The sequence below is a fragment of the Puccinia triticina genome, chromosome 5A, assembly GCF_026914185.1.
Source record: "Puccinia triticina chromosome 5A, complete sequence".
Classification (NCBI taxonomy): domain Eukaryota; kingdom Fungi; phylum Basidiomycota; class Pucciniomycetes; order Pucciniales; family Pucciniaceae; genus Puccinia; species Puccinia triticina.
The window spans coordinates 4189381-4215575 of NC_070562.1; the positions used below are offsets into that span (position 1 = coordinate 4189381).

Genomic DNA, 26195 nt, shown 5'->3' on the forward strand with positions numbered 1-26195 from the left:
TGTCCTGGTCGGGCGCGGTGTGCTGCTCGAGATGAAAGCGGAGGTATTGCATCTTAAAACGGGGGTCAAGAATAAGACCAACGGCCAGGAGTTCCTTTGATGGTTCCCAATACTTTTCAAATTTGGCCTTCATCGGCTTGATCATGTCTTTGAGGTTCACGAGATCGCTTGGATGGGCCGCATAATGGTTTAGTTGATGTTCAACGGCTGACATCGCTTGATATCCATAATTGATGGTTGGATATTGGGTGCCACTCAACAAAACCGTTGCTAAAACAAGACCAATATAAGTGACTTGGTCCAAAATGGTCCAATAAACAAAATTGAGAAGAAAAATAAACACCAACCTTGATAAAATGGCTCAAGGAAGTTTTCCATTGAAGCCAGTTCCTCCCATTGAGCCTCGGTCGGGCAGTAGTCATACTTATCGTCTTGGATCGCTAGTTCCTCGAAGGCTAGCTTGTAGGGTAAGGAAGACTCAATCATTAGGTAAGTGGAGTTCCACCGCGTCGGAACGTCCTTACAAGGTCGTTTCTTGTTGAGTTTGATGTCAACTGCAGTGAGCGCCTTTTCAAAGGCATCCATGCGGCTTGGTGATCCGTGGATGTAATGAACACTGTTGCGTAGTTGATCAACAGCTGAACCGGAGAATTTGAGCCCATCCTTGACAATGAGGTTGATGATGTGGGCTAAGCAGCGCACATGGAAATAACACGAGGTTGCACCGCCCGGAGTAGCAGAGCGATCATCCACATATCGTCGAAGTCTAATGAGGGCTGCTGTGTTTGAGGCTGCATTGTCAACTGTGACAAAAGCTAGCTTGTTGATAAGCTTCCAATCACGTAGTACTTGACTGAGTCGGTCGGAAATAGCAGGGCCGGAGTGCGGAGGCGGAAGTGGTCGGAAACTGATGATTAACTTCTCAAGGCTCCATTGTGCGCTGATATAGTGGGCCGTGATCACCATATATCCAGTGAGATTGGAGGCCGTCCATAGATCGGTTGTGGGTGCAACATGGTCGGCGTCCTTTGCGATGAGAGCAATAAAGGTCGCTTTTTGTTCGTTGAACAATTTGATGCAATCGTTTCGCAGAGTCTGGCGTCCGGGCATCTTGAATTGAGGCTGAGTTTCTTTCATGAAATTGACAAAGCCTTTGTGCTCAGCCATTGCAAAGGGGTATTCATGTTGAATTACCATTTCTGCCATTTGTTTGCAAGATCAATCTTGATTGTATATCCAGACGGTGTGGCCGGCAGATTTGATCGACAAGCTAAAGTTCAAAAGACCTTGTTTCACCATGACACCGCCTTTCTCAACGAGACATTTCTTCGAGTGTCGATGGAGATGGTTGGTTCCAGCGGACGAGGCGCCTACAAGCTTCACTTCGCAGTAATTGCACTTGGCCTTCTCCTTGCCATCTGTGTCTAGAAAATGATGCCCATACCAAAGAAATTAAGAATGTTAGTATAATATTGGAATGGCTAGAGCAGTAAATATGGGAAGATTCAGGAAAGCAGAAAGATAATAACTCACCTATGAACTTGGAGAAGTGCTCCCACACACCACTCGTGAGTTTTCGCCTCTTCGATTGGCTGCCGCTGATCTCTTCTTGTGATTCGCTCTGGGTATCTGCTGGCAGTGGAGTCGGAGGCGGGTCATCACCAGATCGATTTGGTTGAATATTCGGTCCAGTGGAAGAGACTGGAATGTCGCTTTCCTCGCCAGTTGATTCAGCCATGTAGTCAAGGGTTGACGCCAAAAGTTGATAGCCGAGAGTCGATAGGTGTTCCGGTTTGTAGTTGGCAAGCGGATATCTGATAGATTTGGGGGTGGTGGTTGAACGGGTGGATTCGACGGCGGTGGTGGATGCGACGGCGGTGGTGGATGCGACGGTGGTGGGGGGAGTGGTGGGGTGTGTATTTTTTTGGTTCAGTCGTGCACTGCTCTTTGGCTATGGGGGGCGGTGGGGAGGGGTGTGGGGCTGAGGAGGATGGCGGTGGGGGGGATTCGACGGTGGTGGTGGCTGGATGGTGGGGGATTCGACGGCGGTGTGGGATTCGACGGCGGTGTGGGATTCGACGGCGGTGGTGGCTGGATGGTGGTGGGTGGCAGGGGATCGGTGGCGCTAGCTGTATCATGTGAGACTCACAGTGCACACAATATCCGCTTGGGTCCCCGCCCCCGGCCTATTCGGGGGTGGCCCGGCGGGACCCGACGGGCCGCCCGCCCCAGCCCGGATACAGTGGCGGGTCTGCCGGGTCGGGCCAACATTGATTTTTTCTCGCAAGGCGTCGCCCGAACCCGACCCAAACCCGGGGCGGGTTCGGGCCGCCGGCCGGCCGGCCCGCCCAATTATCATCCCTAGCTACGCTGCACTAACGGGCGCTAACAGCGCTATGAGCTTTTTTAGCGGTTGAATAGCACTGCTAGCGCTGATAGCGGCAATAGAGGCCCTGTAGTTTCAAGGGGTGCCTGTTAGCGGTAGCGGGCAATCACTTCCCGCTGACAGAAAGCCCCATCATTTGTAGTTTAGATCCGCTAAGCTGCGCTGAACTACTGACTAAATGTAGCGTAGCGGCCCACCGTTGGTCTGACCCGAGTCTGACCCAATGAAATCAGTAACCACCCCAACCCAACCCGCTTTGAGTTGGGCCATTTCAAGAGTCCCACGGATCTTGGCCCATCCAATTGTGTTTGGACCCTTGTCGGACCAAACAAAAACTGAGTGGGATGGTTTGGGCCGGCCCAATTCTCAGCCCTAGTTGAGATGCAGAAGCTCAAAGAAAACTTGGGGTGATATTCAAGCGTTTATCAAAGGCTATTCCAACCAAGGTTTTATGCACAGTCATTGTGCACATTGCACAGTGACTGCATGAAAGGGCATGATGTAATTATGTGGAGTTACAATGGCAGTTACACTGAAGTATGCTGCATGTCAAATGCTGGCAGTTTCTAGAGTTTTTCTTGCAGTGGAAGACTTCCTGTGTAACAAGGAAAATGTTTTCATCAGCCTGTATAAGTTCATTGCTTTCATGTGTGTTGTTTGTTGTTTTGGTAGGTGTCTTAATTTTGGAGTTAGAAGGGAATCTAGAGCTCTCTAAATGCTGCTGGTAAGGCATCCATTTGCAATGCTCAATGCTGCACCCCAGTGGACACCTTCTGATTTCCCCCAAAAAAGCACTGGCTTCTTTTTGAAATAAAAGGCGGATTCAAAGTTGGCCATGCATGACTTGCATGTACTTTTGCAAGTTGGTTTTCAAGGCTTTTCTTGAACACCAACATTCAATAAAACATTCAAGCAGGTTTGGGGGGTGGAGTACTGTACAATATGACTTGCATGCACTTTTGCAACTCAGCGTTCAAGAATGAACTAGAACACCAACTTGCAAAAGTGCATGTCACTGTCAGTCACATCTGGCCAACTTTGAAGCCCCCATTTTTGAATAGAGCCTCTTTATTTGAAGACTTCCCACAGGATCTACACCCCCCGTACAGACTAAAATTTCACAGATCTAAACCTTACTTGCTGGTGAAAAGTGATTGAGATCAAGTTCTCACCAGCCAGTAAGGTTTAACCTGGCCTGACAGATCTGGCTTTTTAGCCCACGGGAAGTCATCCATTGCCCTGCCCGCCTGAAATTTGTCCAGGCTACATGGGCTCTGCTTGAACCCACATAAAATCAAGGAAAAAACAATATGAAAAGGACACAGAGTCACAGATTCACACTGATCATTATTGGATGGATAAAAATGTTGTTGTTTTTTCTTGCATGAAAATTTGCAATAGAAAAGCCCTTTTTTTTTTTTTTTTTTTTTTTTTTTCAATCAGCTTGTGGAAATGACTGCATGGTACCTCATGATTCTGATGGAAGATTCAGAGTGATGATTTCAAGAGTTCTTGGCTGAAGATCCCAAATGAGCTGTTTTTTTACTGATGTATGTGGGCTTTTGTTGGTGTATGGCCATCCAAGAATGATTTTCAAACTGATTGGACTTCGAAGGAATGTTTCAAGGAGGACTTTAGGGCTGGTTTTCAGGGGCTGGAGGGGTTCTGGGCGGGCGCCGGGCAGTGGGCGCCCCCAAGGCCATGGCCAACCAACTCGTCTCCCACCTCAGCCTGCTGGCACTCCGGGCCGGCTTCTTCGTGGCCTGCCGGCGCTACCTCGGGCACTTCGACCTCAAGCGGCTCGCCCATCCGCCCCCGCAGAAGCAGCCCGAGCCCGCCGCCCCGCCCGAGCAGGCCGTCGCCCCAGCCATCGCCGCCCTCATCTTCTGCTGCTCGTTCTGCGAAGGCAGTCTGCTCTTCAGCATCGTCATCCTCGGCTCATGGCTCAGCCCCCAGTTAAGCCATCCCCCTCTCCCCCCCACACACACACGAACTGACCGAGCCTCCCTCGCATCCCAGGGCCCGCAATCTCAACTGGAACTTCTCCCTCGCCCTCCTCATCTCCTCCGTCGTCTTCATCGTGCCCTTCCTCGAATCGCTGCTCTTCTCCACCACCCTCCTCAGCCGCCGCCGGAAGAGTTGCGTGCCCCTTCGCCAGCCTCCCGCAGAAGACCGCCGAGCTGACCATTCTCGCATTCTGCAGCCAACGAGCGCATCAGGATTCTGTCGGCAAGGACGCTGGGCCTGACCTTGGTCCCATTCGGGGTCTATCTGGTCGTATACTACCGTCTAGGGCAGGTCATCCAAGGCTTGTTGGGCGTCGAGTCGGGCAGCCACTCGTTTGGTGAGTCTCCCGGCCCACCACCCAGTCGGCCTTGCTGGAGAGAGACTGATCCGCATCCCACCCTGCACACCTTCTCCCCTCCAGGCTTCCTCAACACGACTCTCGCCAGGATCTGTGTCCCCGGGGTCATCCTCATCGCCTCCCTCTCCGGCGGAGGAGCGGTGAACACGGCATGGCTCACCTGGGAATGGCGCCGTCGGGCTAAGGAGTCTGCTCTGCCTCCCCCCTCGTCCAAAAACCTCCCCCAGCTCATCGTTCTCTCTTTTTTCCTTTTTTTTTATAGACCGCCCATCACCGACCAACATATCGTTGCCGCTGAGAAGTCGCTCCTCAGAACCCAGAACGACCTCGTCGACCGTAGATCCATCCTCCACCAGCAACAGGCCAGTCTTGCCAACAGCTCCAAGCCCGACGGCTCCAGCCTGCTCACAACCCTGTTCACCAGCTCTTCCCACCCCAGTCAGCCTTCATCTCTTTTTCTCTTACCCTCGGTATCAAGTACTAACTACTACATAACCTAAAATAAAAGAAACAACCCAGCTCCAGCAGGAAGTCGCCGGGCTGGAGGCCATGGAAGCCCAGATGATTTCCGACATCTCTGTCCTTAAGGAGCGCAAGGAGTCTCACGAGTATTCTCGCACGATCCCGGGGATGATGCTGAACATCGCAAACTGGTTCCTCTCGGTGTATTGCGTCTACCGTCTCTTCATGGTCAGCATTTGATTCATATATGAGACATGGCAGAGAACACTTGTGCTGATCTCTGTGTGGATGAGCAACAGGCATGCGTGAATTTGATATTTGGATATGTGAAGCACCCGACGACGACGACGACGCGGAACCCGACGACAGACGTGGTGACGTATCTGGTAGCAAAGGTCTTGGCGACATTCAGTATCGAGCTCGAGATCGGCAAGCTGACCCGCCTCGTCGGCCTGGTCCTCATCGGCTCGATCATCGTCGTCAATCTGCGCGCTGTGCTCGTCTGGGTCAACCGGGTCTTCAACCGGCTCTCGGTCTCCTCGACCAACCCCAGCGGCCTCGGCAGCAGCCTCATCCTCCTCGTCCTCGCCCAACTCATGGTCCGTCCTTCCACCCCTTCCTGTCCACACATCCACCACAGCCACTTAACTGACAAACTGCGGGATGGTATGCAGGCCATTTATCTGCTGACCTGTCTGATCTCCCTGCCTTCCTCGAGCCCGGCCAAAGATCCATCGACAGAGACCCCGCCAAACGGGCTGAAGGAGGCCTCCTTACTCGACACCTTGCCCTCCTTCTCCCGCTTCAGCAAGCTCTTCGACCTCGTCTTCCTCGCCACCGGCACGCTCACCTTCCTCTTCCGCTGGCTGCTCAACCAGATCTGTCTCCCCCCCGACACACCCTCCACCTTCATCCCCTCCTCCTCCTCCTCCGCTCCCAATGGCGAGGAAAACATTCAGCTCAACCAGCGCATCGGCGCTCACTTTGTTTAACTCCTCCCCCCCACATCACCCTCTGCAAGCTTGTTGTTGTTGTCCTACTACGTACCCGATCTTCTGTATGTATCCCCTTCATCACTTCCTCATTTAATCGATATCCACATGCTTTCCTTGCTTAGAGACAAACTGACCACGTATAAATAGGCTTTGGACTTTTTCATCCGTACCCTTTCTTCAGTCTGCTACATTTTCTCTCTCTCTCTCTCATCCTGAAAAGTTTATGCATCCTCAACCAAATACATTTATCTCTCTGGGAACTGAAGTGACTTGATCTACTGCAAAAAACAGGATAGTGGAGAAATATGTGAGCGTATGTGTATAGTGGGGACATGTGACTTGAGGCGTGTGACAGAGGGTTGAGTGGGTGCTACAGGTTGTCCAGAGCCTAGCTTAGATGCCGACACCGTAGGGAGACTAGTGGGAGGAGTCCAGACCATGACTGCTAATATTGGCAATATAGCCTTGGAGTCGCAGCGCGTCCGTAGTGCGTTAGAGGCGTTGTGTCCCGACACTGACACTGCAGAAGGACCGGAACAACCGAACCGCATACCACCTGACGTGATGGCCGCATTTACAGAGGCTAAGAGGTCTAACTTCCAGTGTAGCCAAGCACCAGTTGAGCTATGAAGGAAAAACTTTTTAGATCTGTCGCCACCTCCTATCGCCATTACATCATAAATTTGAGCAAGTGAAGGCCCTCCCCAGAATCACTAACATGTCTGTCTTTGCCTTAACTGCTAGTCTGCTGCCAACTTAGTCCACTGATCAGCCTTTTTTGCGCAGAGACTTCTGTGTCTCAAGTCCTGGTCAACTTTGCCTGACCTCACTCCAAAAGTAAGCTTATTTCTTTAATCTATCCCAGTGGTTTCTCAAACTGCCTGTGACAGTAAACATATCTGAAAATAACTCAGTTGTTTTTAAGTTTGTGTGTTCATTCTGCGTGTCAATTGCTGGTAAGGTTTTGACCTGGGCCTCCGGGTCTGGGTGCAGCCCTCCCAAGATCCAGATCTGGCATAGCCTGCTCTGATCCTGGGTACCCGTTGGATCTCTGGTTTCTTTTTCTGGAATTGAGTACGCAGGCCAGGGAGTGAGCTATTGAGGTGATTGCAGGATCCCTGAATCATCATTCAGCTCAAGTCTCAAATCCAGTCCTGAAGAGGCCTTCAAAACGTCCTGTCAAAGAAGTTTTGAGCAGCTCCAACTCCAACATCAAACAAGTAACACCTTTTGCAAAGAGCCAACATACCAACAGGAAAAGCAAAGATGTACCTTGCATTCCCCGCTTCAAGTGCTCTGACCAAGTGAGCTTTCTCTTCAGGTTGCTACACACAAGAATATACTTGGAATCAACTCACTGCCAAAAACCTCAAAGCATTGAAACATTATGTTTAAAAAACTGGCTTTTTCAGGATTTCATCAATGTCAACAACATCAAAGCTTCTTCTCTTTAAAATCTATTTTCTTTGTATGCCACAATGCCCTTGTGATTGCTTGAAATGCATATAAAAAAGCAAGTTTTGGAACTGTTTGTCCCTATCTTGTATCTCCGGCTGCATAGATGCGTAGCCAATTGGATACCGGGTTTCTAAGTATCCATCCGTGATCCCATTGGATACCACTGGATCATTGGGGTTTGGGTCGCAACCTTAGTTGCTGGTATAGCTAGAAGAGATCAACTCTCTTGGCATCCCTGTATGTGACAGATGACATCATGCAGGCTCATGCTCATGCAGCTTCCAGATGAAATCATGATCAAAATATTGTCATCTTATGAATTTCCAGGCCATCTAAAACCTCTCACTTTCTCTTCCTCACTAGCTAAATTCCTTCCCATTAAATCATGTGACCTGTCAATCAAACAAATCTCCCTCATGTAAGCTGCACCACCAGATAAAGAACCTCATTATAGCCCTGAGGGCATCTAAATCCCCTCATTCTCTGGTTACCATGAAGCTAAAATGTCTCACCCTTTTCTAAATAAAGAGGCTCTCCTCCTCCAGTTGCAATTTATCTTGACTACCTGCAGTAGAGATGGCCGCAGGTACCTGTGAGGGATGGCAAAAGGGTACCCGGCACCTGTGGGCAGGTAGCAGGTGTCCAGTCTGAGTGAAATTTGAGGCAGGTACCTGAACCCTTGTCAGGTACCTGTGGTCAAAATGCCTCCCATACAGGCTAGGGATGGCCCTGGGTAATAGTTGGCGGGTACCCAGTGCCTGTAGGCGGGTACCTGTATGTTGTTGCAGGTACCCAATAACCCGCCAGAGGGTGCAGGGTGTCAAGAATTAGTGAAATTTTGTGGGGGTACCCGCACCCGCAACAGGTACCTGGGTGCCATATGCCATCCCTAGTACCTGTTGGCCGGTACCCGGTACCCGTTGGCGGGTAATTGCTAGGCATGACAGGTACCTGCTGGTGGGTAGCGGGTGTCCAAAATTTGGGGAAGCAGGTACCACCAACACCCACCCTGCTGGGATGTGGCGCAATTTTCAGTTGGATTCAAGGTGGGCCACTACTTTACCAGGCCCACCAAGTAAATTAGCCACCTTCAGTTAAGTTTTTCAAAGTTATTGTTATTGCTTGTGCGCGGATAGCCGCGTCACGGTTATTTTAACTGGCCTTTCTTCATACGGCTGTTACTGGTAAATTAACATGTTATTGTAATGAAAGGCCAATTTTGCCCTAGAATGGCCCTTTCATGGGTTACTGGTAAATGAACACATTAATGAGCAATGAAAGGCCAAATTTGCCCTAAAATGGCCTTTCACTGCTCAATATCTGGGTGGTATACCCTGGAACATCTGGAAGTTTTTCAGCTGTGCACAATTCACTGGACTGAGCTAAGTCAAATGCTCAGCAGACATCAGCTGCTCCACTCTGGTGCAGCCCCACAGTACATAGGCTTCCAGGTGGGGTTGAACAGGCCATACATAGATGGGGTTGGCCAGTATGTACATAGATGGACCGGTTAACCATTCATTGAGAGGTGTTGTACACCTCCTTGATGACTGGTTGACCGGTAATTGAGAGGGACCTTATACCCTCTCAATGACCGGTCAACCGGTCATCAAGGGGCTCTACACCTTCTTGATGACCGGTTGACCAGTCATTGAGGGGGACCTTATACCCTCTGGATGACCGGTTGACCAGTCATCAAGAAGGACCTTATACCCTCTCTTGTCATTGAGGGTGGCTCTACACCTTCTCAATGACCGGTTGACCAGTCATCAAGGCTCTACACACCTTGATGACCGGTCATGAAGGCTCTAAACACCTCAATGACTGGTTGAACAGTCATAATAGTCATCAATAGTATGACTAGTCATCAATAGTACGGCCGGTCCATCAATGGTATGGCCAGTGCATCAATACAATGACCAGTCATTCAATAAGATGGCCAGACATTCAATTGTATGACTGGTTGTCTGTTCATTGATGGTAGGACTGGGCATTGATGGTATGAACATACATTGATGGTGTTTATGACCGGGCATCCAACATTAGTCATTGTCTTGTGCTGTGCTACTTAGCCAAGTGTACAATGTACTTACATAGACATGAGGGTGCTGTTGGTGTATTTAGCTAAATTTGTGTTACCTATTGAGCCGTTAACGGCTGACAAAGGTGGGTTTTTTCTTTAGCTAAGCAACCAAGCCTTGTGGGACTCACTGGCTAGCTAAAGATTTACCTATATGGTGGTGGATGCCCTCAGCAAACGGTTCCCACCAAAATTTTGAGATTTACATTGGGGTTGGGATCCACAAGACTTGGAGAAGGTGTTGGTCAGGTTCTCTTTTTCATAGAAGTGGGAGGCGGGAAATTGAAGTTTTAACGAGGTTTTAGTCAGGATATTCAAGGTTTCATAGTTGGAGGTTTGATTTCTGTTGTTCTTTTGGTTTTACTATATTTTCCCTGTGATGTTGTCAGACTTATTCTGCATACAGGTTTTGCCATGGTGCTATAGCTGTGGAATTTTGAAAGAAATGCATTATATGAAGTTAATATGATGATGATCCTATAGCGGCTTGGACTTATATGTTGAGAAGGCACCTGGCGGGTGCATGGTGGGTGTGACTCATGAGGGGTACCTGCTTGGAGGTACAAATTGCCATCTATACCCTCTCAATGACTGGAACAGACTGGTCATCAAGAGGGTGATTCTCTCAATGAACCACCCTCTTGATGACCCATGCAGACTGATCATTGAGAGGGCATTCAGAGTGATGTGCCCTCTTAATTACTGGAACAGACCATTCATGGGAAGGATTGATTCCTCTCAATGACTAGAATAGACTGGTCATCAAGAGAGCACATGGGTCTGTTCCGGTCATCAATAATTAAGGTGGTGTCCTCTTGATGATCAATCTGTACCGTTCATTGAGAGGATTGATTCCTCTGGATGGCTGGTGTGTCTCAACCCAGCCACCTGTCACAGCAGGGCACCCCCCATGTGCAGATACTTTTGTGGGGCTAGCTGGTGACACATGTTGTGGCTAGAAACCTTGATCTTCCATTGCTCCTCCCTGACCTCCTCTTGACTCCCGCGTACTCCAAATGTGGAGTTTGCACACCGCACACTACAACAGCGCGCACAGAGGGGGGCCTGACCTCAAGTGATGTCAAGTCAACAGAAGTTCCCATGCGCAACAAGTTTCCCTCCATGCGCAAAGTAAATCTCTATAGTTATATCAATACATATGTTATGTTCTATCAATACATCTGTTATATCTTGTGCAATCTAGCACCAAAATATGACATTTATACAGTTTTATAACATATAACAAGGCTCCATCTCAGGCCCCGTTTGGAGCCAATATAAGGATTGCTGTGACATCTGATCAAGTTTTGACGGGCCTGATAAGATGTCACATAAGATGTCAGGAAAAAAATGCATATATCACCCGGATTATCATGGCTTCAAACAAGGCCTCAAGGACTGCATCCACCGCAATCAATGAAGGACTTCCTGCTAATTTAGAAAGCAGGCTATTCCTTATTTTATATTTCTTAGCATAGAATTTTTTTTTGATCCCCTTTGAAGATAGAAAGTAGAAACAGAAAACAGCATTTAGCTGGTATTCTAAACAAAAGGGAAGTACTCCAATTACAACACACAAAAATGGGGCTTAATTTCCTGAAAAATGCTTTTGAATAGATAACAATGAACATCCACGCGCTTGACCCAGATTGATTATAACCAGGGATTGATTTGATCAAGTTTATCTTTTAATAATACCCGGGTTTGTTGTGAGAAGGCTAGGAATGCTGTTTTGCTTCGATCTACACATTCAGAAACGGTGCGAGTAATTTTTGAGGCGATCGAGCGGGGTTCTTGGGCATCGTAATTGATGACCAACTGGTGCCATATCTGAAGCTTTTTCCTTTCATCGTCTGAGATCTTGCTCATTCCCTTGTTAAGTTTCTCAATTTCTTCTGGGTCTCCCGATTTTCTGATCTGTCTGATTCTAGCCCATTCCTTAGGATCGAGTCCAAGGTCACACCAGTGCATAATCTCTAGACCCCTCCCATAACCACCATTGATCATTCCCGAATTCCCTACCAAGCTTTTGACTGCGGTAGTTGAGAGGGGGTTCGTGTGCTCGGACAACAAGACTGAGCCACTGAGCTTGGCTAGCCGTTCGATCAAAAGGGATCCGCAGTAAATATAGAGCCAAGCTCTTTCGGGGGAATCAACCCAAGAGAAAACCCTGCCTTTGGCGGTGATGACTCGAATTATTTGTGCGAAAGCTGAGTCGAATGTCATTCGTCCTTCTGCGTTTTCAAGGAGATTCTTTGAGCCAAATTGAAGAGCATCTGCTATCTTCCAAACCGCCAAAATGTCGACACCAAGCCTCTGGGAATTGTGGAGATCTTCCCGGCGACACCATAGACCAACCGACCCGACTCGGTTCATCTTATAATCGTACAATTCTTGACGTTTTTTCAACTCGGTTTCACCAAAGAGGTCCACCAGTATGTTGCGAATTTTCAGCTTTGTAGGGCCGGCCGCCGAATCAAGACCCCATTTTCTCATTGGGATCGCAGCTACGTTCTGTATGACATCATGGGGATTTGCCGAGATTCCATAAGCCTTTTGCATATCCTTTATCAGACTCCGCCACTCTCCCGGCAAACGCCAGAGGGGAACATCTTGAGGGGACCAACGCTCTGCTATAGTATGATGATGAAGGAGAAGACGGAGGGCCAAGATACGTCTTTTTGCCTCTAATCTATCCTCAAAAATTTTCGCAAGTTCTTTTTCCATCAAAACCCAAGCTTTATATCCAGAATTCATCCAAAAAGATTTTAGATTTTCATACCCTGCCGAATTGATGTATGGAACGATCCCAACAAAAGCTTCTCGATTTTGAATCCTCAGTTGGCTTGCCATTACAAAAAGTATTTTTAAGTTGAATTTTTTTTCCCTCCAAGTTTTCAGTAGCTCTGTTGGAACATTTGAGCTTAGGAATAGGCTCTCCTTTGGAGTTAAAGATTGGTTTTGTGGTTCGGCAGGTAGGGCATGTTTTCGCGTATTTTTCTTCTTTTCTTTCGATATTTTCTTTTGAACCCCGAAAACTTCTTCGGGTTGAATTATAGAAGCTTGTGACCTTTTCTCTACGAGCCAACCAGATAGGTTTTCAGCTTGAATTTCGTTTTCCGACGATGGCAGTCCGTTTTTCGCATCAATAGATGAATTTGATTCCAGATCTGTCTTGGTTTGTGAGTCACCGAGAGCCTCAGACGCGATCTTAGGAGGTTGAACGTCGTCGCCAATCGTTACATCGTCCCCCGCGAGGTTATAGTTACCCTTGACGAGGCGCGGTCCGTCTTTCCCGGGAACAACAGTTGTCTTTGTGAGTCGTCCTAAAGTGTTGGTGGCAGTGGATTCATCAAGACTGGGAGAGATGACTGAGTGGAGAAATAGAATGATAAGCCACAGGTGGGCAAGTGCAGCAGGAGCTCGCTGGAGGCCGTACATCGTGAGAACTATGCTAGCGATTGCCGGGGGTGGATGGGCCGTCAAGTCTTTTGAGTAGGGCCACTACCGGCACCCAAACGCTAGCCTCTTGTTCCATGCAGATATGTTCCAGAAGACCCGAGTGAGGCTCGACGGTGTTGTGACAAGTCACACCTGAATCATAAGTGATTTAAGTCTTGTTTAGGACTGATATAAATATGTGATTTAATCACTGATTATATCAACTATATTCATCGGTGCCAAACAGGGCCTTACCCTCATCCCGCACTGTTGCCAGGCATGAAAATAAGTTTTCACTGGCGGAGTAAAATATCCGCAACTTTCCTTTGGCCAACGTGCCCAACAGCAAAAAATAAGGCAGGCATAGATGGGCAACAATATGCCCAAATCCATCAAAACTCTACTTTGCAGTTATAAGTCACAATGCAGTATGAGTAGAGAGTGAAAGGCGATGAGGTGAACTTGAATATTTGGACATAATAAAGGCGCTGCTAAATGATTGGTTTTCATTGTTTTCCACTTCAGCACTGAGCTCAAGGCGCATACATTCATTGGGTGACTGATTTGTATTCATCATTGTCTCATTTGGTCTCAATATCCTCTAGATTATTCCTCCCGTACTTTGATTTTATCCCTAATGATATTTCCAGCTCGAATCATACTCCAGTTTCGGTCTCCAAACAACCAGGGACCGGTATCCGCTGCCGAATTTCGCGTAATCATTGGGACTGGGGAATTGTATGATGGATCCTCGAGCTCCATGACAAAGAATGAATTGTTGGCAGATGAACGCCGAACTATCATAGTTGGCGTAATGAAATCGAATCCTGCTGGGCTGAACTTGAGTGGCCGAGAATGTGTCTCTTCTTCCTCGGCAACTTCTACGACTGAAGCAAAGCCCGGCTTTACTTTCACCTTATTTTTTCTCTCGAATCTTTGGAAAAAGAAACCGCTGTGCTCGCAGATTCGAGAATCGCCGTTCTCGTTCCGCATCGTTTGGAGGAACTCTCTTCAGTCCCACAATCGAGCTGAGGATCATAGTCGTTATCGGCATGATGAGAACCTAATGGACGCTTTCTGTACGAACACATTAAGTCAAACGCAATGCAATGGACTTACACGCACTGGATTCAGCGCCGTGGTATCGGTAGGCATTGTCCAGGGATCTTTGGGCTTCATCCTCGCGGGATATCTTACCATTTTTTGTCGAAAGTTAGTACTGACCATTTTGCATTCAACATCAGAAGACTAGTGAAAAAACGAGATTGGCTAATTTTCTTCTTCTTCTTTCAAACCTTAGAGATTACTGCTTAGTCGCATGGACATTGGCCTTCAACGGCATTTTGCATTTGATCACTACCTCACTGGAAGCTGCGAGCAGGTTTCATCCGGGTAATTTGAAGCAATTCATTCTGATGGAACGAGCCACAGGTGAGGATAGATCCTCCTCCCTCCTAAGTCGTTTTTGGAGCAAAAGGAGAAGACAAGTGAAAATAGCTGACAGTCTCATCCTCCATGTCAACTGATGTGTAACATCAGCTGGTCTGGGCATCGCAACTTTGATATTGTTCTTTTCCTTTCATGTCGTTTCTGTGGGCTCTTTGGCGAAGCGCTACGATTCGAGGCTCGTTCCGTTCGTCTCAGTTCTCCTGGCTGCCTTAGCGAGCGTTGCACTAGCTTTCAACACCCTTGCACTATTCGCTATTTCTTACGAGGAGCTACCCGGTGGGATCAGAGCCGGAGCTCCTGATCTCAAAAACTTCTTGGACCCTTCCATCAAAGCACTTGCCTCGATGCTATCTTTCATGAGCATCACTGCTCTCACCCACATACTCCTTCATTCCCTGCTGATCCGCCGTAAACGCCAACTTAAGAAGAAGAAAGAAGCACGGCGGCAGAAAGCGATCAGTAGCTTCTCAAGTTCTACCATTGAAGATCAGGAAGCGATAACGGACAGCAGAGAGCCTCTCCGGAGATATTTTGATACACTCATACCTTCCACCCTACTGGCAATCATCAAGACTTCACTCACACTCTCCTCAGACAGCACAATAATCGAACGAAGGGTCCTTGCACTAGTTGAATATATCACTTACGTCTTAGTAGTAGTATCTTGGTCAGTCTTGTTGCAGGTTTCATTGGCTGCGCTGATAATTTTGCCACTTTCCTGATCATGGCAATATCTTCTATACCAATAGCTTGCGATCCCGGCAAGCAGGAAGTATCCAACAAGACAACTTCTTTGGCCGGATTACATCGAACCCATCGTACGCCCGCTCGACGGGAAGCGAAGAGCTTCTGGTGCCGCCCACAATTCCGCGCAGTCATTCAATCTTACGAAGGGCGCCGATGGCCAGCATCAGGACCGGCTCCTACAACTCGACCTCCGCCAGTCCGAGCTCACTGCGGACGAACTTGAAGCCCCGCGAAAGGAACTCGCCGCCATCCACTCGCCGCCAACCGAGGATGAGTTACGCTGCGCAAAGCGCAATCTCTTCTCTAGCCCCAGAAGATTCTGCCTCCACGGCCGCTTTTCTTCCTAGGCCTCCCCCACCTCCACCTCAACTCCGTACACGCACAACACATGGGCCTAATGGCTCAGAGCTTGCGCCGTTGCGGGAGGATCTGGTGGAGAAATTCAATGAATCGGGGGAAAGGCTTGATCAGCAAACTGTATAGAAACTCCATCACTCAAATCTACCCTTGGCTTGCCGGATCCATCTCTATTTTTTTCCAGGGGGAGTGGAAAAATCTTTTTCTTTCACTTCTCGTTGGGATCGTAGCTTTTTCAGGTCTCCCAAAAACGTGTCTCTTTTTCATTTCTCAATACTTTGCTTGCAAACAGCAGGTGTGAGTTGAATTGACCGTGCGGGCACCATTTTTCCTTGCATGGATGATCAATTACCAGCTCATTTTCCGTCTATCCCGACTTTGTTTATCTTTTTATCCTGCTTTCATGTTCATGTTTTTTTATATAACTTATCAATTACTGGTGATTTCCAGTGCAAAAAGTTCAAATTTATCATATATGTGAATTAATGTATAGAATAGTTATCTGCTTTCCCTGTTTCAAATTTCCTTTTGAAGGACTGTTATAGTTATCTGGTCTTTTTTTTATTTCCAAAGCTCCTTGTGAAGAATTGAGTGGGGCTTTGAGTTTGTTGTAGAATTATTAAAAGAAACCTGTTTTGTGACACTAGAGAACAGACAGACCAAATGCTTTTATATTCTCTGAGTGGTATCAGGGATTGATGCACTCCAGATAGACAATGAAGAGGGTCAATTTATGTGTCAGCCACTGGGACAATTTTCCATGTGTCTGCAATGGGAAAAAATCCTCCAAAAATGTGGCCCCATTTTTTCACTCAGGTTAATTATGTTGTCACTCTGGCCATTTGGCTGGTACTTGTCACAGAAGAACCTTGAATGTGTGTGTCCCTCCCTGGTGGGCACCCCACAAGCACTAACTTGACACAACTCTTCAAATTTGGAGGGCCCTGTTAGTGTTACATCCTGGACTGGTGCAAAGTGCCCTTGCACAAAGCACAACCTCTGAAGGAGGTACTTGGGAGTAATGTCCCCAAACTGAACTGAGAAATCCCAATCTTCCAAGTTTTTGCTGGGGATTTTGTGCATTTCAAATTTTGACCCCGTTCCAGAAGGGCCCTGTGCATGCCCTTTGGACCATGAGACTTTTCTCACTCTTCCCTATCTTTTGTTGCTACATGTTTTCCTAAAATTCCAATCATCCGTTGTGGTGAGCAAAACAGTACAGACGGTCTACAGTTCAAGATTCAGATGAATACTCAAGATTCAAGTGACCAGTTATCAAGATCAAGCCCTCAAGATTATCCATCTCAAGCTCAAGAGTCAAGATTTTATGATTGATATTGATGATTTTTGTTGATTTTCCTCTCTGTTCTTTTTGATGCGGCTTCAGTTCAGTTACAACTCCTCTTTCCATTGCATCCATTCTCTCATGTTACTCTCCTCATTTTTCTGTTTGTGTGGTTCCTCTTTCTTTGTGTGTGTGCATGTGATGAACAGGTCTGTGACATGTTCACTTCCTGGAGTCTGAGTTTGAACTTTGAACTCAGATGATGGGGAGGCATGGCAGTCTTCTGATCCACAAAATACACCATCAAGATTCTCATATCCTTATCCTCATCACCTCATCAGATCCTTATCAACCCTCAAGATCCTCATCAGCATCCCTTTCCAGATCCTCAACCCCCAAACCCGCCAACAAGTCTCACTGACATTGTTGTTCAACCCCCTTTCTCTGGTTTTTCTCAGATCTCATTCATCCTAGGACCTCACAGGAAGGCAGGCTTGTCACCACTATCTCTTCCAAGCACTACCTATGGCCTGGCAAAGTAGGAGTTCCACACTGTGTCCCATAAGAATTGGAGGCTATGGATTTTCAGGGTTCCTTGAGCTATATGACCTGTGTGCATTGAACTGACCATGGAAAAAAGTATGATTATTCAATTCAATTACACAGGATAAAGGCTCTCAAAGCTCTGTTTAAGATGCCTTAGACAATCCAGAGACCAGATCCTGCATCCAATTCTCATTATGAGGAAAAGGAAATGAAGCCAAGATGGTCAGTCATCTTGAACATTCAGGGCTTCAACAGAGGCTGGCAAGTTTTTTCTATTTAAATGGTGGAAGGAAAAAGGAAATCAAATGCCAAAAATGCACCAAACTCTCAGGCAAGAAGTTGACATACTTCATAAGCCTGTCCCACAGAGAGTCCCACTGGGACACAGGGGTGCCCCCCCTCAATTTGAGTGGCTTAGTTAGGCCAAGTCCTCTTTGGTCAAAGGTTTCAGCATGGACCATTCACCTCTGCTGTGCACTGGTAACCCCCAATTAAGTGAGCCCGGGTCTCTGTGTTGATTGCACCTGCCTGCCTGTCCAAGTCCGGCTGGGGATATTAAATATGCCCCTTGAAGTTGAGGGGGTATGGGTATATGTACATGGTAGGTGCAATCTGTGAAGTTGCATTGGGGTATTGAGCCTCTCAGGCCAGAAAAACAACTTTCTGACTGGAAACCACAGCACACTGACTGGAAGTTTTAGGAATTGGCATCAGGATGCCTATTTGATGGCCTTAGTTGGCAACACAGCTTTTTAAGAGATGGGAGTAAGGTTTTTTTGCCACTTTCACTGCATAAACTAACTGCTTGGTCTGCTTTGTCCAAGCAGTCTTTGAACTGATTTTATTTTTGTCCAACAAGTTCTGCAATCCGGACCCAACACATCACAGAACGTGTTGGACAAAATCTGTTAGATTAATGCTTGGAAATTTACTTTATGCAGTGTGTGGTGTTTTATATGGGTGTGATCTCTCAGACTTTGAGGTTACAGAAGTTTAGAGAAAATGAGCTGGAGATCTTATTTCAGTGGGCGTGATGGCCTCTATTTATAGGCGCCATCAGGCCTGAGTAGAAATAAAAAAAAAATTAACAATAAGATCTTCTAGGATACACAAGATAGAAACAAGAGGTTAGCTCAGAAGGCCAATAACAGTAGTACAAGAATAGGCGGGAAGGCTGCAATAAGAATTAGAGATGTGATGCATCTCTTGGAAGAGAATGAAAGAGGAAGAAACGCTACAAAGAAGCATTTCAATGAGTGCAAAGAAAGAGAATAGATGAGTGCCTATTCCAGTGTATGTAGGGTCCAAGATCTGGGACATCACATGGGGCCTGGGTCCAAGTTGGCAGAATTTCCATGCAGGGGGAGCATGGGTAGGAATGCATGTGCAGCTGAACTGACTGTACATTTGGTGACACAAGCACTGTTAGGTGATGTCAGAAAGATTGGGCAACAGACAACTCACAGATTGGGGGGAGGTTGTATCAAGAGAGATGGACCGGATAGCAGAGTGGAGCAGAGGGCTAGAACTGGACTCTGGCAGAGCAAAGGCTTGGACTGGATAGCAGTGGCGCGGCAGCAGGCGAACCAAAACAGCTGAAGCGGGTGGAACTGGGGAAGATGCACTTGTGAGAGCTATACAGAGGACGTGCAAGGCCAAGCATTGGAGAGGAGTAGAGCCTGGGAGTGTGGAATGCAGATGTTGGGTGGAGATGGCATACTAGTGCAGATTTGGGTGGGAACAGCAGTTGCAAAGCATGGAGGGCAGTAAGGAAAAGGGGTAGATGGTTTCTCTCTTTTTCTTTTTGGATCATCTTTCTTACCACTCATCTTACTGTACTTACAACTTACGGATGATACTAGGGTGTTGAAGAGAGTTTTATGTGTTACCTTATTCTTACTTACTGTTGAGATGGTGAAGCCCGTATGTAGTCTTTGTATGCTTGTACATAGATATGCTTCTACCAAGCAGCCCATTACTACGTCTACAGTCTACACGGCGGACGGGAGGCAGAAATGAGTGCCTCCCATTGCAGACCTGTTCAGCTTGGCAACTTTGGCAGACGGATGTGGGTCAAAGTTTCTCGACCTCATGGTCCCATTGAAGAAGGCCTTGAGGCAAGAGCTTGATCTCGTAAACATCCCCTTTGTGGGCTTCAAACAAACCGTCAGACAGGCTCAGCTCTCTCGGCGGAAAGTCCCAAGAGGTCCAAAAGTGTTGCCGGAATTCAAGCCATCAACAACCCCTACGTTGTCTTGTCATTCAGCGTGAGAGCCCCCTGTTGGGCTGAAACTGTTGTAGTATGATACGTAATAAGTCATTACGTTACATTCTACATGTCCAGCGTAAGTCATCTGTCATGACTTACCGTAGACATGGGACTTTCCCATGTTTCCTCAACTAGACAGCCTTCCCTCTATTACATACATGTTACATAATAACATGTATATATATATAGCATGTGTTTCCTCAGTTGTTGTATTTCTCCATTCTTTCTCGTTGTTCATTACTCTCGCAATACATTCTCCCATTGTCAGGCTCTATTAGTTTATGAGCATTTATTCTCACACTTCTTCAATTACAAATTTATAAGAGTCTGTCAGCAGTTTTTTTTCCGAAATAAACCATTAGTGGAAGTCTATATCAGTGTTGTGTTGTGTTGTGTGTGTGCATTAGTGTAGTGCAAATCGTAGCGTGAATATTGTAGTGTTTGTGATCTGTCATTGTTTTAGTGTATAAACTTTCTCGTTATCTCCATACCTTGTCTATTCTCCGAACCATCTCATCTCGATATGGCACCTGTAAACCAATCTCCGAGCTCCATCGCCACTTGATCTTCCAATGCAGCAGCTGCAGCTTCCAGCAGCAACGCGGCCGGCAAAAGAGTTGCTTGTAGTCCACCTCCAACCTCAGACGATGAAATCGACACCGTCAGGGCACCTCGGGAGGAACCACGTCAACGTGCTCCAGTGGTCAACCTTCCGGAGGACGATGCTCCCGCACCCCCGGATTTCTCGTATGTGTTGGACCCCAGGAACAAGGACCAGATTCTCAAACACACCCACCATCTTTTCCCAGAGGCAAAGAAGCTTGTTCCGTCGGGTTCCAATTTCCGTACTTGGCTCATGAAAATGGAGGAGCTTGCGGATTTTGCTCTGGACTACCGCAATTTCTATTTTGAAGATTTCTCTCGTCACCCGGTCGATCATATCACTTGTGTTATCTTTTGCATAGCCTTATCCGATGAAATCAAGGAAGACATCAATCATCGTGATTCCTGCTACGCCATCATGATTTCTATTTGGCGCCGTTTTACGACTTTCAGTCGCGCAGCTCAGATCAACCGATGGGCCGCTTTAAAATCAATCTCGTGTGATCAACAAACTCCAGCAACGACCATAGCAGCCACTTATCGCAGACGTCTATTGGATCTTAAGGAGTCCGGCGCCGCTCTGACTCAGGATTCGATTTTCGGCATGATGCTCCAAGATTCGATCGCGCAAGGCTCCCCTTTAAGACAAGAATTCGATTACAGAGTAGATCAAGAACTAGCAGCGCGTCGTCAAATCCCGCTGCTATTCGTTGAAATGATCGACTTATTGAACGATTGTCAAGAAAAAGTTTGTGGTCGGGAAGCGGCTCACCGAGTTTCAGTACCCCCTTTGACTTTTGAAGCTGAACCGAATCCGACGGCGTGTCGTAGCAATTCCATAGAAAGTCACCCAGACAATGTCTACACGATGGCCACTCGCCCCTTGAAGTTCAAGAATTCGACCACTCAAGCCAGGAACTGTTTTCGCTGTGGTTCCGGCAGCCATCTAGTTGGTACCTGTCCCGTCCCTGAATCATCTTCGAAGTCTTTGACAGCAAATCATCAGACTCAGAATCGTTTGCAAACGCCCCAGTATCAGGCGTACTATCCAATTCTCGCTCCGCCGGTTCCTGGCTACGGTTTCCAACAGTTCTATCAACCAATAGTTCACACTGGTAATAGCCCGGCAAATCCAGGACGTGCAGCTGACAATTATTGACCTGTTTACCCACAGGGTTTTCAACCCCGCCCTGCAGCTCGTGAAGCTTCAGCAGAAGTACCACCCGATGTACCTCAGATGTTTGTCATGCAACCGGCACCACCGATGTTTGCCATGCCTCAAGACCCATCTGCAATGTTCAACATGCAGCCCGCCCCCCACATGTTTGCAATGCCTCAAGACGCGCCCACGGCAAACAACATACAACCATCGGCACAGATGATCGAGATGGATTGTGATGTTGGTGCAGCTCAGCCGTCGTTTGGTAATCTATTGTTCACGGCTGCGTCCCCGGCTCCCTATGCAGACAGTCCTGCAATCTTTGACACCGGAGAAACTCATCACCTGACCAGTGACAGGTTAGCTCTTACAAATTTCAAGCTACTTAGTAAACCTATTCCCCTCCGTGTAGCCACTAATGGCCCCCCTTGTTTCATTACAGCAAAGGGAACGCTAACTTTCCCGGGGGCAAGTTCAACCCCTACACAGATTGATGAGGTCCTGTACTGTCCAGATGCAGCGCACACACTCATTTCACCAGCGGCTTTACGATTGGCCGGCTTTTCTCTCTCTTTTCAAGCCGACTCCTTCTACATTTCCCGTGGTCGCCATTTCTGGACTCGCTCAACCCTCAACCCCGTTTCTAGGAAATGGGATCTCCCGGCTCCGTTACATTCTTTTGTTTCCCCTCACTCGTCTGTGTCTACATCCTCTGTTATTCCTGCGGCCAACACCATTATGTCTAAAGCAAATCCTGTCGTTACTCAAAGTGTCGCTTGTTTTCCGCCCGTTGTTATACCTCCTCCATCTGTCGCATCTCCTGTCTGTACGCAAGTTTTTCCTACATTGCCAACTGTTTCATCTGTGGATGTATCCACTGCGACTGTGAAGAAAGATTTTGTCCCTTTTGAATACTCTGTTCCTGTTGCGACATCCCAACCTTTTGAAATGCCACACTTAACAGCGGATGAATCTTTGCTCTTGCACGTCCATAGACGATTTGGACACGCGAGTCTCAGGACTATCCGGCGAATGATGGCTCTTGGTGTGGCTCTAGGCCTCCCTAAAACGCTACCTCGGGGGGACATTCAGTGCCCCTCCTGCATGATCTCTAAAAGTGTAAACCGGAATACCTTGACTTCGGATCGTCGTGACTTCCAGCCCATGGATGCGTGGAACGTCGACTTAGTTGGCCCTTTCGAGCTCCCGGCACTCGGTGGCGGCTTGTATGTGATAACTATCCGCGATATCGGTTCTGGTTACGCAGAAGTAAAAGTCCTAGTCAAGAAAAGCAAAGCTTGCGGGGTTCTCCAAGATACTATCTTACGCCTTGAGCGCCGTACGGGTCGTCCTCTGAAAATTCTACGTTCTGATAATGGCGGAGAATTCAACAGCAAACTATTAGGCGATTTCTTGGCAGCAAAGGGAATCACCACGGAACAATCTGTTGCGTACCACCACTACCAGAACGGCACCATCAAACGTTTTAATCAAACCCTCCAAGATATGGGTCGCACTATTCTGTTGGACAGCACGCTCCCCAAGGAATTCTGGGGTTTGGCTTTTGTATGGGCCTGTTATACGCTCAACCATATCCCTAACGCAGCCAGCGGCGAGATGACGCCTTTCGAGCGTTTTTTTGGTATCAAACCAAACGTGGACCGTCTTCGACCGTTCGGTTCAGTAGCTTTTAAGTTTTGTTCACGTGCCTGCAGAAAAATGTCAAAAGTTAGATGATCGTGCGCTACGAGGTTATGCTGTTTTTTATCTACCTGAATCTAAAGGGTGGGGATTTTGGGTCCCGGATCTCGGATCCTATTGCCATTCGGCGGTTGCTACATTTCCTGATTTTCCTAGCTCGATCTCATCGTCACCGAGTTTCTCTTTTGCCGATACCTTAGTTCTGCAACTGGGACGCTTTGAAGACAAAGAGCTTGTTCAATCACAAGACAAAATGGTTGAATTCATCTGTAACTGCGTACCAGAAATCCTTGACGCATTGGTTCCCGCTACCTTTAAACAGGCAGCAAAAGATGTAGACAGTAAGAAATGGCTCGCTGCCATCCAGGAAGAGTTGTCCAATCTTCATCGACTAGGCGTTTGGTCAATCAAACCGGTTCTGAAGGGTACTAAGATACTCCGTGTTAAATGGGTTTTTGCCAGGAAGCTTTTGGCGACTGGCGTTGTACTCCGATTCAAAGCTCGGTATGTGGCAAAGGGTTTCGCACAGATAGAAGGACAACACTTTAATGGCACTTTTGCACCTACGGCGACTTTTGTCTCTATGCGCCTTGTGTTGTCGATTGCAGCTATGAATGGATGGCCGGTCCATACTTTTGATTTTGTGGCGGCCTATCTTAACTCTCCTCTAGATGAAGAGGTTTGGGTCGCCCCTCCTGATGGACTCGAAGTTGCTGCTGGGCACGCCTGCCTATTACACAAAGCTCTCTATGGTACTCAACAGGCGGCGCGCTGTTGGTGGCAGCACCTGTCGGCAACTCTTGGCAAACTTGGGTACGAAAGTTCCCAATTTGATAACAGCGTCTATGTACTTCGCAGACGTGATGGACCTTCTGTTATCTGGATACACGTGGACAATGGGATTGTCACTGGTTCTTCCTCTCAGATCCTGCGGGAACTGGAGTCGGCGCTATCGGACAGTTTGGAAATTAAGTGGTCTTCTTCGCTATCCGACATCGTTGGGCTCAAGGTATCTCGTGACGCATCTGGTTTCAGCCTCGGCCAACCTAAGCTTGTATCTGAGCTCCTCTCTTTGCACTGGGATGGTGCTAGTCATGCCAAGACGCCTCTACTGGTCGGGAATCTGCCATTATCTTGCACGGACGGCCCGGGTCTAGAACCGTCTAAGTATCTTTCCATTCTTGGATTCTTAAGTTATCTCTCAGCTGGGTCACGACCGGATATTACTTTTGGTGTAAATTTTTTGTCTCGTTTCTCCAAGTGCCCTGCGGCTGAGCACTGGAAATGTCTTCAACACATCGTGAATTATGTGGCAGCAACGAGGGACCAGCAGTTGTTACTCAAACCGAATCCCGCTAGTCCACAACTTGTGTGCTTCGCTGACGCAAACTGGGGGGGCGAATTTTCCCGCTCTAACTATGGGATTCTGGTTCTGTTTCATGGGTGCCCCATACACTGGGTGGCGCGTCGACTGGCCACCATAGCGTCGTTGACTGCACATGCTGAATACATGGCCCTGGGCCACGGTACGAAACAATTGCTATGGATCCGACATCTAATTACGGATATGACCGGTTCTGAACCTCTGGGCCACTTGCTCTGCGACAATCAGGCGGCCGTGAAAATCTGCTCGGACCAGGCATCTAACAAACGTACACGCCATGCTGATCGCGAGTTCTACATTACGAATCAAGCCCTCTTTCGCAAACAAGTCAATCTCTCCTGGGTCGACACTAAGAACCAGTTTGCGGATATCTTTACGAAGAATCTGCCGCCTATGACTCACCAATACCAAGTACGGGTGGCTATCGGAGCGGTCTTGTTGAGTGGGGGGGTGTTGTAGTATGATACGTAATAAGTCATTACGTTACATTCTACATGTGCAGCGTAAGTCATCTGTCATGACTTACCGTAGACATGGGACTTTCCCATGTTTCCTCGACTAGACAGCCTTCCCTCTATTACATACATGTTACATAATAACATGTATATATATATAGCATGTGTTTCCTCAGTTGTTGCATTTCTCCATTCTTTCTCGTTGTTCATTACTCTCGCAATACATTCTCCCATTGTCAGGCTCTATTAGAAACCTGGGCGCCGCCGGACAACCCTGAGTGTAGAGGCACGAGTACGTAGTACGAGGATGACAAACCATAATCGGTAGATTGCATAGAAAGAAAAGCATAATGTGGCTGGAAATACAAGGTATTTATAGGTCACATTATGTAACAGAAAAGAAAGGAAAACATGGGAAATGAGAGACGTGAGAATGTCGGACGTCTCGTCGAGACCATCGTATACGTTGGTCATGACGTATACTGTAGCGAGACGTAATCTTCACCCAAGATTACGTAACTGAGCTACAACACTGAGGACCCCCCAAGAGTTGGACACCCGTTTCCTGGTCTGGACGAAATCGCGTGTCTTGCGTCTGCCATGCGCTCTGGGCTAGAGCGGATGATGCCCGCGATATACCGGCCGACTTGCTGAATTGTCGCGATGTTCGCAATGACGCTATCGAAGAATGGGTCAGACAATCGGCGCTCTCTTCTGTCCGAGGGCTCCCGAGCAACAGACGCCTGCGGCGACATCGGCACCTCCCCAGAAACCGCTCCGGGGGAAAACCCCGCCTCCAAACCTGAAGCAGGCCAGCAGAACTATGTACCGCCCAAGTCAGGATAAGATCCTCATTAGCTTGTGTTTTGCAGGACAAATCGCTCCGCTCGTCCCGGATAACAACGATTTGACCAGCCCCACGTGGATCTAGTCGTCTCCGTACCCCGAGCAGTCGAACTACACCCGAAGTTAAATCAATCCAACCAAAGAAGGCCGGATCGAAGCAGCCCTCCCCAGAGATAGTTTTCCTCCGTGACCGTACTCTTCTTTTTC

General features: G+C 47.8%; 4 protein-coding genes across 4 annotated transcripts; 3 read left to right on the forward strand and 1 right to left on the reverse strand.

Moving 5' to 3' along the window:
- Positions 1-4087: 4087 nt before the first annotated feature.
- Positions 4088-6205, forward strand: PtA15_5A517 (uncharacterized protein; the record flags this gene model as incomplete). Its single annotated transcript, XM_053169287.1, has 8 exons — positions 4088-4341; positions 4406-4524; positions 4590-4730; positions 4815-4938; positions 5014-5189; positions 5260-5441; positions 5513-5812; positions 5888-6205. 8 exons carry the CDS (start codon positions 4088-4090, stop codon positions 6203-6205), a joined length of 1614 nt encoding a protein of 537 aa, XP_053020499.1.
- A 5194-nt stretch (positions 6206-11399) lies between these two features.
- PtA15_5A518 (uncharacterized protein) lies at positions 11400-13187 on the reverse strand (the record flags this gene model as incomplete). The annotated part of the gene is made up of 1 exon (XM_053169288.1): positions 11400-13187. One exon carries the CDS (start codon positions 13185-13187, stop codon positions 11400-11402), a length of 1788 nt encoding a protein of 595 aa, XP_053020500.1.
- Positions 13188-13947: 760 nt separating this feature from the next.
- PtA15_5A519 (uncharacterized protein) lies at positions 13948-15866 on the forward strand (the record flags this gene model as incomplete). Its single annotated transcript, XM_053169289.1, has 4 exons — positions 13948-14399; positions 14488-14618; positions 14727-15303; positions 15386-15866. 4 exons carry the CDS (start codon positions 13948-13950, stop codon positions 15864-15866), a joined length of 1641 nt encoding a protein of 546 aa, XP_053020501.1.
- A 2157-nt stretch (positions 15867-18023) lies between these two features.
- Positions 18024-24662, forward strand: PtA15_5A520 (uncharacterized protein; the record flags this gene model as incomplete). The annotated part of the gene is made up of 6 exons (XM_053169291.1): positions 18024-18066; positions 20419-21548; positions 21618-21961; positions 22598-23157; positions 23387-24470; positions 24620-24662. The coding sequence occupies 6 exons, from the start codon at positions 18024-18026 to the stop codon at positions 24660-24662; spliced, it is 3204 nt and encodes a 1067-aa protein (XP_053020502.1).
- Between the last annotated feature and the right edge of the window lie 1533 nt (positions 24663-26195).